Genomic DNA, 12,913 nt, shown 5'->3' on the forward strand with positions numbered 1-12,913 from the left:
ATAAATAATAGATCTATTAGGTACTACCTATTTCATCAATTGATCTATCGTGTTAAAATACATTTTGAAAAAGGTTATTTGTAAACATAAAAATCTATGCAGCAGCATGAATTGCTATAAAGAGGGACTGAAAAATTCTCCCAGTACAAGAGAAGTTCCTTCTCATGAATGTAAGGAGGACAGGGAGCCATATTAGAAACCATTGTAGCGTGCTCTCTGTTACTAGCATTTATGCTGAGATCAAATGACTTGGGTTTTTTTTCTGTCAGGTCAAGTAGTCTGACATCACAGACATCCTTCAGGACAAGAAAGGCTTGCAAAATACAGAGCATCATTCCAAGCACTGAATTTTGCAAATCCACATTGTACGTACACATCCAGAATGTGAGTGGATATCTTTCCAGGACATTTACAAGCATACGTTTCAAATTGATTCCAAAAGACTGAGGCTTCACCAGTTATCATTTCAGCTTGGTTAGTTCCCTCCCATTCAACATTTGGCAGATCCTGCAGTATTTTCTTTATATTTATTATGTACAGAAAGCCATTATATACAGTATTACAACCTAAAGGACAGGAGTGAAAAATTACACAGCTAAGAAGTGCTTTGTGATAAGTATTCAGATCCAAATTCCTGCAGAATTGCAGGACTTGAGTAACGAAGAACTGATCAGCAAACCGTGGTTAGTAAAACACATTTAGACAAATATTAGCCTTTTTTCTTCTTTTGTCAGAGTTCTCAAACTTGCAAAATGTTTGAAACCCAAATATCAGCATGGAGCCTTTGCCACCATTGCTGCCACAGCAGAAGTACTGCAGCAGCGTGCCCAGTCAGCAGTACACACCTCTGCTCTACACAGAGCAAGGCTGAACCACAAGTGCCCAGCTAAGCCCTCTGATCTTCACTACCAGTTTTACCATTACAGCCAGGAGCAATGACAGGGCTGCTCTGGGAGATTTTTACAGAACTATCTAATGTAGGTTTTGCAGTACAAAACATAACAATGCCACACATAATTTGCAGAAGAGGCTACTGTATGATTTTTAAGTAGCATAGCTGATACAAATCATACTGTACTAATTACAACACTGCTAGAAAATAACAGCTAGGTCTGATACTGAAAGGTCTGCATGGTAGTGTTTTTCAATTGTGTGATAAGAACAGTGGTTAGGGTCAAAATGCCATTCTCAAACTTACTCTCTTACGTGTTCTTAGGAGTCGATTGTTTTTGTCTCGAGTTATATCTCTTTGCATATTTCTTTGAATTGAGAATATAAAACTGTTGTTAGATGTACTACAAACAGTTGTATTTAGCTATCTGTTAAGTATGAATTTGCCTGTTTCACGCAAATATGTGGTGCATAAAAGGTAAGACTCTATCTTCACATTCACAGGTATTTGTACTAAAATTATCAAGTACTCCCCGATTTGTAAACCAAAGAACCATAAAAGAGCTGCAAATAAAACACTTAGCATATTTCAGAGCAGGTACTAAACAGCACTGAGCAGAGCATGCTCAAAAGTGTTCCTTAATGTCCTCACACTCAGTGTGCATGCATCATTTTATGAAAATAAGAATGGTCCAAGAGAATGAGACCGTTAGCACAGAAGATTTTGATTGAGTACAAAACATCGAACTCTAGCTGGTCACATTCCTATAAAGTCTGGGCATCTTCTACTTTCTTGCATCCTCCTCCAGAATTTGTCTGAGACACATGCATTGACACAATGGCATGCAGTGTTGGAGCACAGTCATATATACAGCCACACACTTTCCATCTAACAAGCAATGACCAGCCTAGTAACTATCAGCAAAAGTATTCATTTGGTTGCCCCTCTATCTTTGGTATTGCTTCGGAGTCCACACTGGATCGGGCAGAGAGGAGCCTGTTAGACTCATCGGGGGTATGTCTAGTTAAGTATTCTCCTTCCACTCCTTTCACCTTGGCCCCAGGAGAAAGACTTTCAAAGGTGACATAGGACTCCTGAATTTCCTTGGGTTTCCTCACAAAGCACTTTTTGCAGCGTCTCTTCAGTGCTCCGCAGCAGACCACCAGCGTCAGAGGAACGGCAATGACACAAGCCACACTGATGACAACCACGTTGATGAGTTTCTGGGTCCCTCCTGCACTAGCAACTTCATCTGTGGAAAATATGATGCACTGCTCCTTCCTAGGGATCAGCCCTTTCACACAGACGCACACTATGTATTTGGTCTTTGGTAGCAGCCCATAAATGCTGACCTTGGTCTTCCCTGGTTCCACATTGATCCGACGCATGTCTCTCTCTCCAAAGACAGCGTAGAGGACACTGAACACTGTCGTGTTCTTTGCCAGAGGGGCCTTCCAGGCCAGGGTGACACTCTGGTCAGTATCTCCTATCACCCTGACAGATCTCACAATTCGCTCTGGCTCCTGCTGACCAGTAGGTGGGCTCACCAGTAGGTTTTGGGGGTTGCTATCTTGTGCTCCAGCTGGGATGAGGAGATCCTCTCCTGTTCCTGCTCCAGCCCCTAGGGTAGGCATGGTGGAGGTGGTGATAACATACCTTGCCACTAACTTGTCATTGTAGGCAGCTGCCTCCATCCCGCTTGCCTTCCCACTCCACGTGCCTTTATCACTGGAGTTGGGGTCATCCGTGCTTTCTGAGTCCATGATGATTAGGGATATGAATGCTTCTGTTGCCCCCAGGAAATTCTTTGCTTTACAAATGTACTCTCCAGAGTCAAGGTAAGAGACTACAGGAAGGCCCAGGATAGACCAGCTCATCCCATCACTAGAGATCTCTTGGTGCACTGCAAAGAAAGAAGAATGTAAAACAGACAATTGTCACTAGAATTAATAGTGTGTTTTGTGAACTATTAGGTCTCAATCAACAGAATATCTGCCAAAGACAGCAAAATTGTTTATTTTTGCCACCAAGTACGTTACAACATTAAAGTAATTTCAAGAAAATGACATTAACACTAAAATAAAGTTATGTTAGGATTCAGTCTGCCTCAGAACAAATGGATGGTGAAGCATTTCATGCTATTTCCCTCCATTTGACACACAATTTGCAAACTAAACAGGGAATTTTCCTCCATTTAAAAAAAAAAAAAATTCACGTATGCAGGTACAATATTTAAAGCAGCAGCAGGAGTGGGCTGTAACACAACCTAGTTGAACACTGAATGCACTTCTCAGAGACACAGAAAATAAAAACGGTGGAGATTTTCTTCAACAATAACACATGGATTAGTCTAGAATATATGGAGCAAAGCCGAAAAATGATTTTCCTATTACTGTGAAATTAGGGCAGGTTTTTACATCAAGTCAAACATAGGGAAGTCTGATCACTTATCAAAGCAGACAGCTCCACTAAGCAACATGTATGTAGCTGAGTGTTGACTTTCTCGTTTCTTTTGCCAAGAGGCTAAAAACCAGCATTTTTAAAATTTTTCTATTTAGGCAGAAAAAAAGGGAATGGGGGTAAAGCACCTTCTCCATCATTTAACCAGCCTCCTTAGGATGAGCATGTAATGCCTCTCCATTTGAAGGTAAACAAAGAAGATATTTGAAAGGCAAAGGTAAGACAGGATGAAAACTTCTCCAGCCCACATGGGTCAGGATCCAGCCTCAGCAACCAAGGCACATTTCAACAGCAGTGAAATGGAATAGCAGCAAAACATACCGTTTCCATTTAATTTTTTACTGAATTGAAATACTAGGAAACAAAGCTACCAGTCTTTCTTTGGCCTTTCCCCATTCATGTAGACACTGAGCTGTTTCTCACCCTTATGTACTCAGAACACCACTATTTCAGTGATATAACAACAACTAGAGCTGCCACTGTTGAGAAATAATGCATATTTTCAGCCAACTTTTTACTAAAAGATGCTCAAGTCTGCTTTGATGGGGCACAAAATCCATCATTCTCAGTTGTAACTCAATGTAAACTCAACATACATTTTCAGGAAAGCATCCTCTGTTTTATTTTTTGTTGTGACTCTCTTTCAAATGTATGAGAAGTGTTCGCAGCACTAGGATAGACATCATTATAAGGAGAGGCTCTGCTACAACCTGTACATCATGCACAGCAGAGGAATAGCTTGTGAAGGTCCCCCCAAAAGTTTACTTATTACAAGTGGTTCCACTGCTGAGAAGAGAAATGCTCATTCCTCTGTATGCACTGCTATAGTAACCTTTTGTAGTTGAGACCCCACACTTTCCAATCAGGCCCAGGAGACAGTACCACCTGGGGGGGGTTAGAAAAAAAATGAAGGTTCAGGTTCTGAGCTAAAACCTTAAAAAACTCAGAGCAACTGACCTGAATGTAGCAATGGTTTCTTTCATTAATTCCCCGCACATTAAAGGACCAGCTCACATTGCAATTCTGCATCCAATCAGTCAGAATGGAAATGAAAATATGATTGTTCACAAAGGCAGAAGCTATTCAAAGACTCCCTCCCTAAGCAGGCTATGCACAGGAGAGGAAGTTGGTCACTATATCACCCAAAGAGCATTTTTCTACGAGACCTCATCAGTCCTTCGTAAGTGAACCATTGGGAGCACGGCATTTTTACTAGAGTGTTGTATTCCTCAGTGGTTCAGTGCTTTTTTAAAATTATTTTTAATCTATCCATGCCTTAATGTTGCATGTTTGCAGTCTTCCTTCTTTACCACAGAAGATCTGAATTCCAGCTGACATCTCTCTTCCAGAGATGTTCCCTAATTATTAATAGTAGCTCACACTTACTTTTAAAGGCCCATAAAAAAGTCAGTGGGAATCCTTTTCAGTGACTGAGTAGCTAACTAAATTAAGAGAAGGCTGCAGGAAGACTTCACTGTGGCCTTCCAGTACTTAAAGACAGCTTACAGACAGGAGATAAATTGACTTTGTTCATGGGTAGATAGTGATAAGGCAAGGGGCAATGATTGTAAACTAAAAGAGGGAAGATCTAGATTAGATATCAGGGAGGAATTTTTCACTGAGAGGCTGAAAAAATGAGGCTCTGGCACAGGCTGCCCAGAGAGGTTGTGGATGCCTCAGCCATGGAGGCAGTCAAGGCCAGACTGGATGATGCAACTCTGGGAGAGCTGATCTATTGCCTGAGTTAGTGGCTGGCAACTCCGCCATTGTAGAGGAGCTGGAACTAGGTGATCTCTGAGGTCCTTTCCAATGAAACAATTCTATGATTCTATAATGAGTTACAGTGAATCCTGATGTTGCACCCATTTCTTTTTTTGGGTCTTTTGTCGGTGGGAAGTTGCTACTTCCATATAAGCTTCCATATGCTTTGCAGCCCACAGAAAATAATGGTATAGGACTCACTCACCCAGTCCACACTGGGGAAAAAAAAGCTTAAGCTTAAATGTACCTGTGCCATTTAGTGGAGCACCGTCAGCCCTTCTCCAGCTGAGCTCAGGAATGGGCACCCCCGTTGTCCCACATCGCAGTAGCACAGTGCTGCCCAGGATGGTCTTTACTTTGGCTACAGACGTATGTACAACAGGGCTTTGACACTTCCTTAGCTCAACTTGGCTGAAGAAGACTCCTGCAAGGCTGCGAGGGGTGAAACATTTCAGCCTGGGCTCAATGAACGCTATGTTGGGAGACTGGAAATTCAGGAAATGGACCATTTCATACAGACTGCAGTCACACGCCCAAGGATTGTCTTGCAAACCTGTCAAAAGAAACCAGAGCACTCAGTCAGTCCAATGGTATTTTTGTTTCTGCCAATTTTGTTTCCTGTTTTTCAGCAGAACAAACTGATTCCCAGTCTGCCCCTCAAAAAGGATATGCATGGGGATCATAGCTCTGCTGCTGTTGGCTGAGGTTGAAGTGTCTCACAATACTGGTGAGTAAAAGGAAGAAAATCGGGTTTGCTAATGTATCTCAAAACCTGGACATTAAATCACACTCATGAAGTTCAATGCAAGGTAATCTGTGCCAAGAACACGTCACTATTTATGCGTGTAATCAAGCAAAACAATAGTTTGTTATATACTTCAGAAAAAATAGTTATGGGAGTGAGTTGGTTATTTGTTTTCATTTTCCTAATAAGACATAGGCTACAAAATTCTTCTTGCCAGTGATCTTTAAAATTATTAGCCAGCTATAGGCTAACAATCAGGCCTACAGTAGGCCACACACATCTATTAGACAGCACCTGTATGAAGAATATGCACATAGGAAGAGAGATATTAAAGAAAACACTCCTGCTTCACTGTCCCAGAACATTTCTCTTTTTCTGCTTTTCTGCTCTGTCAGTGTTGCATACTGAACTCAAATTCTGAAAAAAGAAAAGATATTACCCATTAAAAATAGATTTGTGAAGATGGTACTGAAAAAGCAAAATCAGATCTGGAGCAATGCACAGGCACGAATAGAAGCTGCTGCATTCTGACTAAATCTGTATGTCATCTCATTCAAAAATATTCACATTTGCCTGTCCTACAAACAGTTTCTGGTCTTTAATGGCTTTAGCTAGCAGCACAGCCACTGGGGATTTTAAACTAAATCCAAGTATGCGGCTGAAGACTAAGACAGGAGCTCAGTGTCCCAGACCTGTCTGCGAGGGGGCTTCACCCTCTCTTTTCAGCAGACAGCCCAAGGACAGGGCTCAGGGCTTGGCAGCAGCCTGAAAGCAAGGAGCGCCACTATTCCCTGATTCCCAGCAAGCAGAAACATCTGCCCACACAGCAGTGCTGCTACTGCTGGCCCCTGGAGCACGGCAGCAACAGTCACACAAGCTGCGGCTTTTCAGCAAGAGCCAACACTTGGCACAAGCACAGTGTGTGCAGCACAAGGCTCCATGAGCATCAAGGGACTGCTTGAATTTGCTAGAGTCAGCTGGAACACAGAGTGCATCAAAAGACCCTGATGCCCCAAATGAACTGTTTTAAAGATTTGGCTGAAAAAGTATCTCGCTGAGACCACTGCACACCATCCTCCATAGGCTTGAAAGGGAGTCTTGGCAGGAGAGCACCACTTATTAATTAAAATATATAAAAGGAGACTAAAGAAAGGATGAAAATTAAGATCTCAGCTGTATTATTTTATGGCATTTTTGCTGTCTTCTTACTTCTGACTTCATGTACTAGACTACAATTTATTCTAGATATTCTGGCAAAAAAAAAAAAACAGCTTTAACTTTTTGCATTGCCACTTTAGTTCCTATACAGACTCATCATAGATTAAATAATCAGTAGAGCCCTCCTTCATGACACTTTACATTATTAACTCTGAGATCTGCTTTTTCTCTTTCACAGGCAGGTCACGTGGGCAATCTTCACACTCAGAATCTTGCAGTCTTGACACAGACTATCAGCCAGGAAACTATTGCTGAAACCACTTTTTCGTGAAGCAACGAACAAGCAAGGGCCCTGAAGAGGATTCACAATGATGCAGTGTAGACAAGGGAAGGGACTGAGCTAATTCTTTGCTGTTCTTGGATTTTTCTGTGCTTCCACACGAAACAGTCACATGAAACATATGAAACAGCAGAGCAAAATAGAGACATGCAGCTGTCTACTCTCATTTTGCTTCTGCAAAGAGTTTCTCCATGGATGTCAGGAGACTAGGAGCTAGGAGGTGGAATGCCTGTACATTACCATATGAATGCTAGCACTATACTCATTTGCTCACATGAATTTTTCAGAATCCCAGAACAGGCAACCTGTGTGCAGCTGCTTATGCAAACACTCAGGTTGGCTCTGAGCAGAAAAATAACCTCTTCCTGACAATGCATGCAATTCCATATTGAACAGAAGAAGCATTTACAGGCAACTTTCTTCTGAAAAATAAATAAAGAAAAGAAAATGATCTCAGCAGTGTCTCATCTTGCCACAAACAAAATGGGCAATCCCAAACACTGGGCTTAAAGAACTTGATATCACACCTGGCAAAACAGGATGGGGAAACACCTGCTCCTTTCCTAATCAAACCTTAACACCTGCTAAGAACACTAGAAGTTTTTTATGTGGCAATTGGATTCTTTTTAAAGTTCAGTGTCTCTTTTCACTGACAGCTGGTTTTAAAAATTGTATCTCTCCTACATTTATCCAGAGAACAAGAGCAGATTTTGCCAAACACTTCCCAGAGTGAGAGAAAATGTTTCTGATCAGATTACCATCAAGTGCCTGAATTCACACCCGTGGTTGTAGACACAATACCTGGAGATGCACACATCCCAAAGAGCAAAGAGCCAGTGGAGCTATGTCAATTCATAACAAATAAAGACAGCAGATGGCAACAACTCTGAAACATCATCAACCTGCTGAGGATTTGAACCAGTGTACTATGGCTAAAAGGCTAAGTAGTAATCCCATGATAAGTGTACTCAGAACCTTATCTGAGTATATCACAATTTGGAATAATTAAGACAGTGGTCCGTAATATATTCTCTGACACAAAAATGTACTATTGACCTGGACCATACTTCTGAGGAGCATAGAAATGCCACCAAGAAGTGGATTCTCACCCTTGGAGGCAGTGTTATGTTAATGGCTCTTTGGAAACGAAGGTTTTAATTCTATGTGGAGAGATAAATGAGACTCTTAAGAGGCACATACTAGGACAAACTGGCTGTTCTGACCCAGATTTTATACTCAGCAGCAGGTTTACTCCTTTTTAACTTGGACATAAGAAGAATCCATCTTTTTATTTAATGGTGCTTAAAACTAATCAACTCCATGCCAGCTGTTAGTAGGAAACACTTGAAAGATGTGGAGCTCTAAACACGTTTGTATGTTCAACAAAAGTGGCAGTGCTCATATATAAAAAGCTCCTGAAGAGGGGTAACTGTTTTCTGTAAGAAAGACTCAAATCTGATAATGGTCAGGGTGTAATAAGCTGAGTGTGGAAAGGCAAGTTGGTTAAGGTGTAAGCTAATGTGCACACTTCATACAGGGCATGAAATGAGCACTGTGCAGGTCAGAGTGACCACAGCAAGTAAAAATGCTACAATGAGATCAGGATCTCTTGTCATTTTGTCTACTGCAAAATCACAGTCACTCTTACCTAAGATGATCTTGGAGTTATCATTGGGAAAGTAAGGGACTGCTTGCAGGTTGGCCCAGGTAGAAATAAGAGCCTGAGGAAGAGTCATCAGTTTGTTGCTAGAAAGGTCCAGGTACGTGATATTCTTGATGTAACGAGCAGCATCTGGAGGGATTGAGGTAAGTTCGTTGTTGTGTAAATCCAGAAGCCTTAACTGTGGCATGTCAGACAAGGTTTCCCAGGGAAATGATATTAAGTCATTTCCATCTAGCCTCAGCTCCAGCAAACGACGGAGGCCCTTGAAGGTGATCCCGCTGAGGCTGGCCAGGGAGTTATAGGGTAACCAGAGGTACTCCAGGTTGTGAAGTGCGTGGAAAGCTTCCCCTGGCACCCTGCGGATGGCTGTCTTCTCTATTTGAAGCTTGAATGTATCTACAGGGATGTTCACGGGGGTGAGGGTCATCTCTGGGTCATTACACAGCACCGTCCTGGTGAGAAAGAAACACAGATGCAATGCCCTTATATTTTTGAAGACGTATACTTGAGACATTTTGAGAATTTTAGTACAATATTTTATCTGCCTTTCTTTTTTCAAAAGCTTCATTCTTGTCATTTCTTTCTTGCTGCTGATTTCCACATCACCTTAAGTACATTTGGCTTGCACTAATTCATACATACATACATTTAGTGACAGCAGAGATTGCACTTTCCTGAAGTGGTATGAATCTGAGTCTGGCACATATTGTGTTCCTGCTCTTTTCTCTTTAGGTTATTATGTTCCTTATGACAGACAGCAGAAGATGCTAATGCACTTTAAAATAAAAGGATCAATAAGGCAAACATTAAAGGTCATGTAAAAAGAAGCCTTAACTGTTTGATGAAAGTTGGGGTGGGATAAAGTAATACAGACCAAATACAGCATAGGATCTCTGCTCATGAAGGAAGGAGAAGGTCAACTCACTAGTAATATTCTATAGCAACCTCTGCTTCACTGTGAAACTGGAAGGTCTGTAGGGATGCAATGGGCACTTCACCACAGAGATATACCATTTATGAGAGCAAAAGTACAGAAAACTAACACTTTAGAAAATGTTTTACTGAAAGCAAGGCAGATTCATGTGTCTAAATCACTCCTTTCTATTTCTAATTCCTGGAGTTCAAATCTGAAAACCCCATGCAGCATTTTGCAGTGTTTGTATAAAAAAAACCCTGTAACTTTGTCTTTGCCAGGGGGAGAAAAAAAGGCAAGTTCTTAACAAAGTGCAAAGCCACGTCAGAAAACAGAGCAGATTACACTGGCATGTCCCACTCCACATGCTAAACCAAATAACTCAAGTAATGTAATGTGATCAGTCAAGTACCATTTTCTTATCATACTGCCTGATTGATAAATAGGACATTACAAAGCTGCCAAAACCAGACTGACATTGGCTGAAAGCAACTATTCCTCTACTGTCTGCAACAATAAATAACATGGCTGAACTGCACATGTAGTTTTCCTGAAGTTAAATATTATTAGAGCCTCCAATTAATTTATAACAAAAAAAAAAAAAAAAAAAAAAATTCTATATTTTTCTGTCATCCAGCACTTCTATGCTGGCATTAAGTCCTGGGTTGAGATTTTGTGGAAGAAAAGAAATATGTCAAATAACAAAAATTCAGAGATCATCTCTCAATAAAACATTTGGTTTTGTGTAAACATGACACAAAATATTCGCTAGCAGAGATATTATCACAGCAAAACTGTACTCTGATGCTTCTCATAGTGTCCCTAAACTATGTTGCTAAGCACTAAACAGTAAATCTATAGGATAATCTCCCTTCTACTAGTGAAAAATACAAATCTTAGTGCAGAAAAATGTGACATCATGCTCATTAAGAGAATAACGAGCATTTGCTTTATTATGCATCTTACCAAAACAAACTGCCGCTTTTTCCAGTCTCTATAAGGAAATTCTACCAGGAATTATGACACTTACGGAGCAATTATAGGCTCTCCTGCTATTGTGCTGGCTTTAAAAAATTCTACACTATTTGTGGCTCTGCCACCCTTCTCACTGGGACAGTTTCTGGTTTTAAAAACTATGCCGCCATAAAAGAGATGAAGCAGATGCACTTGATGGTGATCCAAACACAGAGGACAGCCTTTCAGTGCTGTACCATCATCTTGTCTAGAAAAAACATTTCTTCTAAAGGAGTTATTCAGATACTCTCTGCCACAAACCTCCTCTACTGTGAATCAGATCTGATAAAAACGTAGCCTGTATTTCATTAGGTCAGATCATTAATTTCTGATAACCCTTCAGAACGACTTTGTTTCTTGTTGTAGTACTCCAGTGAAATCTCTGTATAATGGTGCTGCTTCCCACAGTGGATAACCTTCCAGCGTTACCTGCCTTTCCAACTGAAAGTTGCCAGTCTGAGAATTGTCTTATTTTATTTTTATTGTTTACTTTTTTTGTTTATCGCTATCCAGAGTCTATTACTTCGCCTAAAATCTCCAACCCAAGGATTGTTTAAGCAAGCAGAATGGATTGAAAGCTTTGATACCACAAAATAAATCAGTTTACACTTTAGAAACAGACCAACAGGACAGAATAAAACCAGTATATTCAGCATGAAGGCAAAAAGAAAAAAACATTTTAATTGTATTCCTTTTTGCCATTGCCCCAGCAGTAATTATGTTGCTGTTCTCACAGAGAAGATGCCCAAACGCTTTCTCTGAAATCAGCTTACTGTGTTTTCAGAAGCTAATCCTCTGCAAATAAAGCCGGAGAGCAGAGCAACTGGAAAAATAAAAGACATGAAGCCTAGACACAACGTTTTCTTCTGAAAGCATCCTTAGAGAGAAGAAAGAAAACCCCCAGCCCCACGCAAGTATCGGCATACCTGGCTTTCGTCCCTTCGTTGAGGCTGTGGAAGGCACAGCTGCACTGCGAGGGGCACGAGGTGCCTGCCCACGGCAGCCCCCCGAGCACCAAGCAGCAGAGCAAACTCACGGTGATCCACATGGCTACCTGTGCATGGAAGGACACCTGGGCAGGAGGCAACGTGCAAGGTCTCGCCTATTGTTTTAGCCATTGACTGGTCACATCTTGTTAACTCCCTTTCGTTTTCAGCCACGCTGTGATCTTCCAGCCCTCACTGAGTCCATCAGATAAAAAGGATAGGCAGGGATTAAGGATGGGGACTTGAGTTATTTTCATGTAGGTGCTTATTGCTTCCTGGAACCGTACAGACAGCATCGCTTCACTCTGGGAGCCCCAGATCCACTCCTCAGGAAATCTGTGGCTCTCGTGTGAGAAAAAAACATATTTTGGGGGGACGTGCATAACTCTTATCTGACCAGGAATTAGTAATAGAGTGCTTTCTCAGAGACTTTGTAAATGCTTTTAGGAGGAAGTTTTTCACCCACAGGGTGGTGAGGCACTGGAACAGGTTGCCCAAGGAGGTTGTGGATGCCCCATCCCTGGAGGCATTCAAGACCAGGCTGGATGTGGCTCTGGGCAGCCTGGTCTGCTGGTTGGCGACCCTGCAAAGAGCAGAGGGTTGGAACTAGACGATCATTGTGGTCCTTTTCAACCCAGGACATTCTATGACTCTATGATATGATAAAAATAGTATCTTACGCTACTGGAATGTAAGCCTCCTGCAGAATATTGAAAATACATAGTGATACTGTTAAAAGCTGTTTTTTGGGTTTTGTTTTGTTTTGTTTTTTTAACTCTTAGGTGGCTTTCTTTTCAACATTTACTGAGCTCTTGGAATCACTCCTGATACTAACAAGCACTAAATAACCCAGTAAATGCACGCAAGTTTCTAGTAGGCCTGCAGAACCAAGCACTGTGCTCTCACTTGCTGACACAACACAGCCTGGATAAGGCACCATCTGAAGCAGAGCCATGACAAAGCTTCAGAAACACTGAGAAA

At 41.4% G+C, this 12,913-nt stretch overlaps 1 protein-coding gene across 1 annotated transcript; it reads right to left on the reverse strand.

Moving 5' to 3' along the window:
- Positions 1-1,011: 1,011 nt before the first annotated feature.
- LRIT1 (leucine rich repeat, Ig-like and transmembrane domains 1) lies at positions 1,012-11,994 on the reverse strand. Its single transcript, XM_048945987.1, has 4 exons — positions 11,873-11,994; positions 9,005-9,471; positions 5,361-5,666; positions 1,012-2,795 (listed from the first exon to the last, which is right to left on the reverse strand). The coding sequence occupies exons 1-4, from the start codon at positions 11,992-11,994 to the stop codon at positions 1,810-1,812; spliced, it is 1,881 nt and encodes a 626-aa protein (XP_048801944.1). The 3' UTR covers positions 1,012-1,809.
- Positions 11,995-12,913: the final 919 nt, after the last annotated feature.

This window comes from Lagopus muta, chromosome 5 (assembly GCF_023343835.1).
Source record: "Lagopus muta isolate bLagMut1 chromosome 5, bLagMut1 primary, whole genome shotgun sequence".
Classification (NCBI taxonomy): Eukaryota; Metazoa; Chordata; class Aves; order Galliformes; family Phasianidae; genus Lagopus; species Lagopus muta.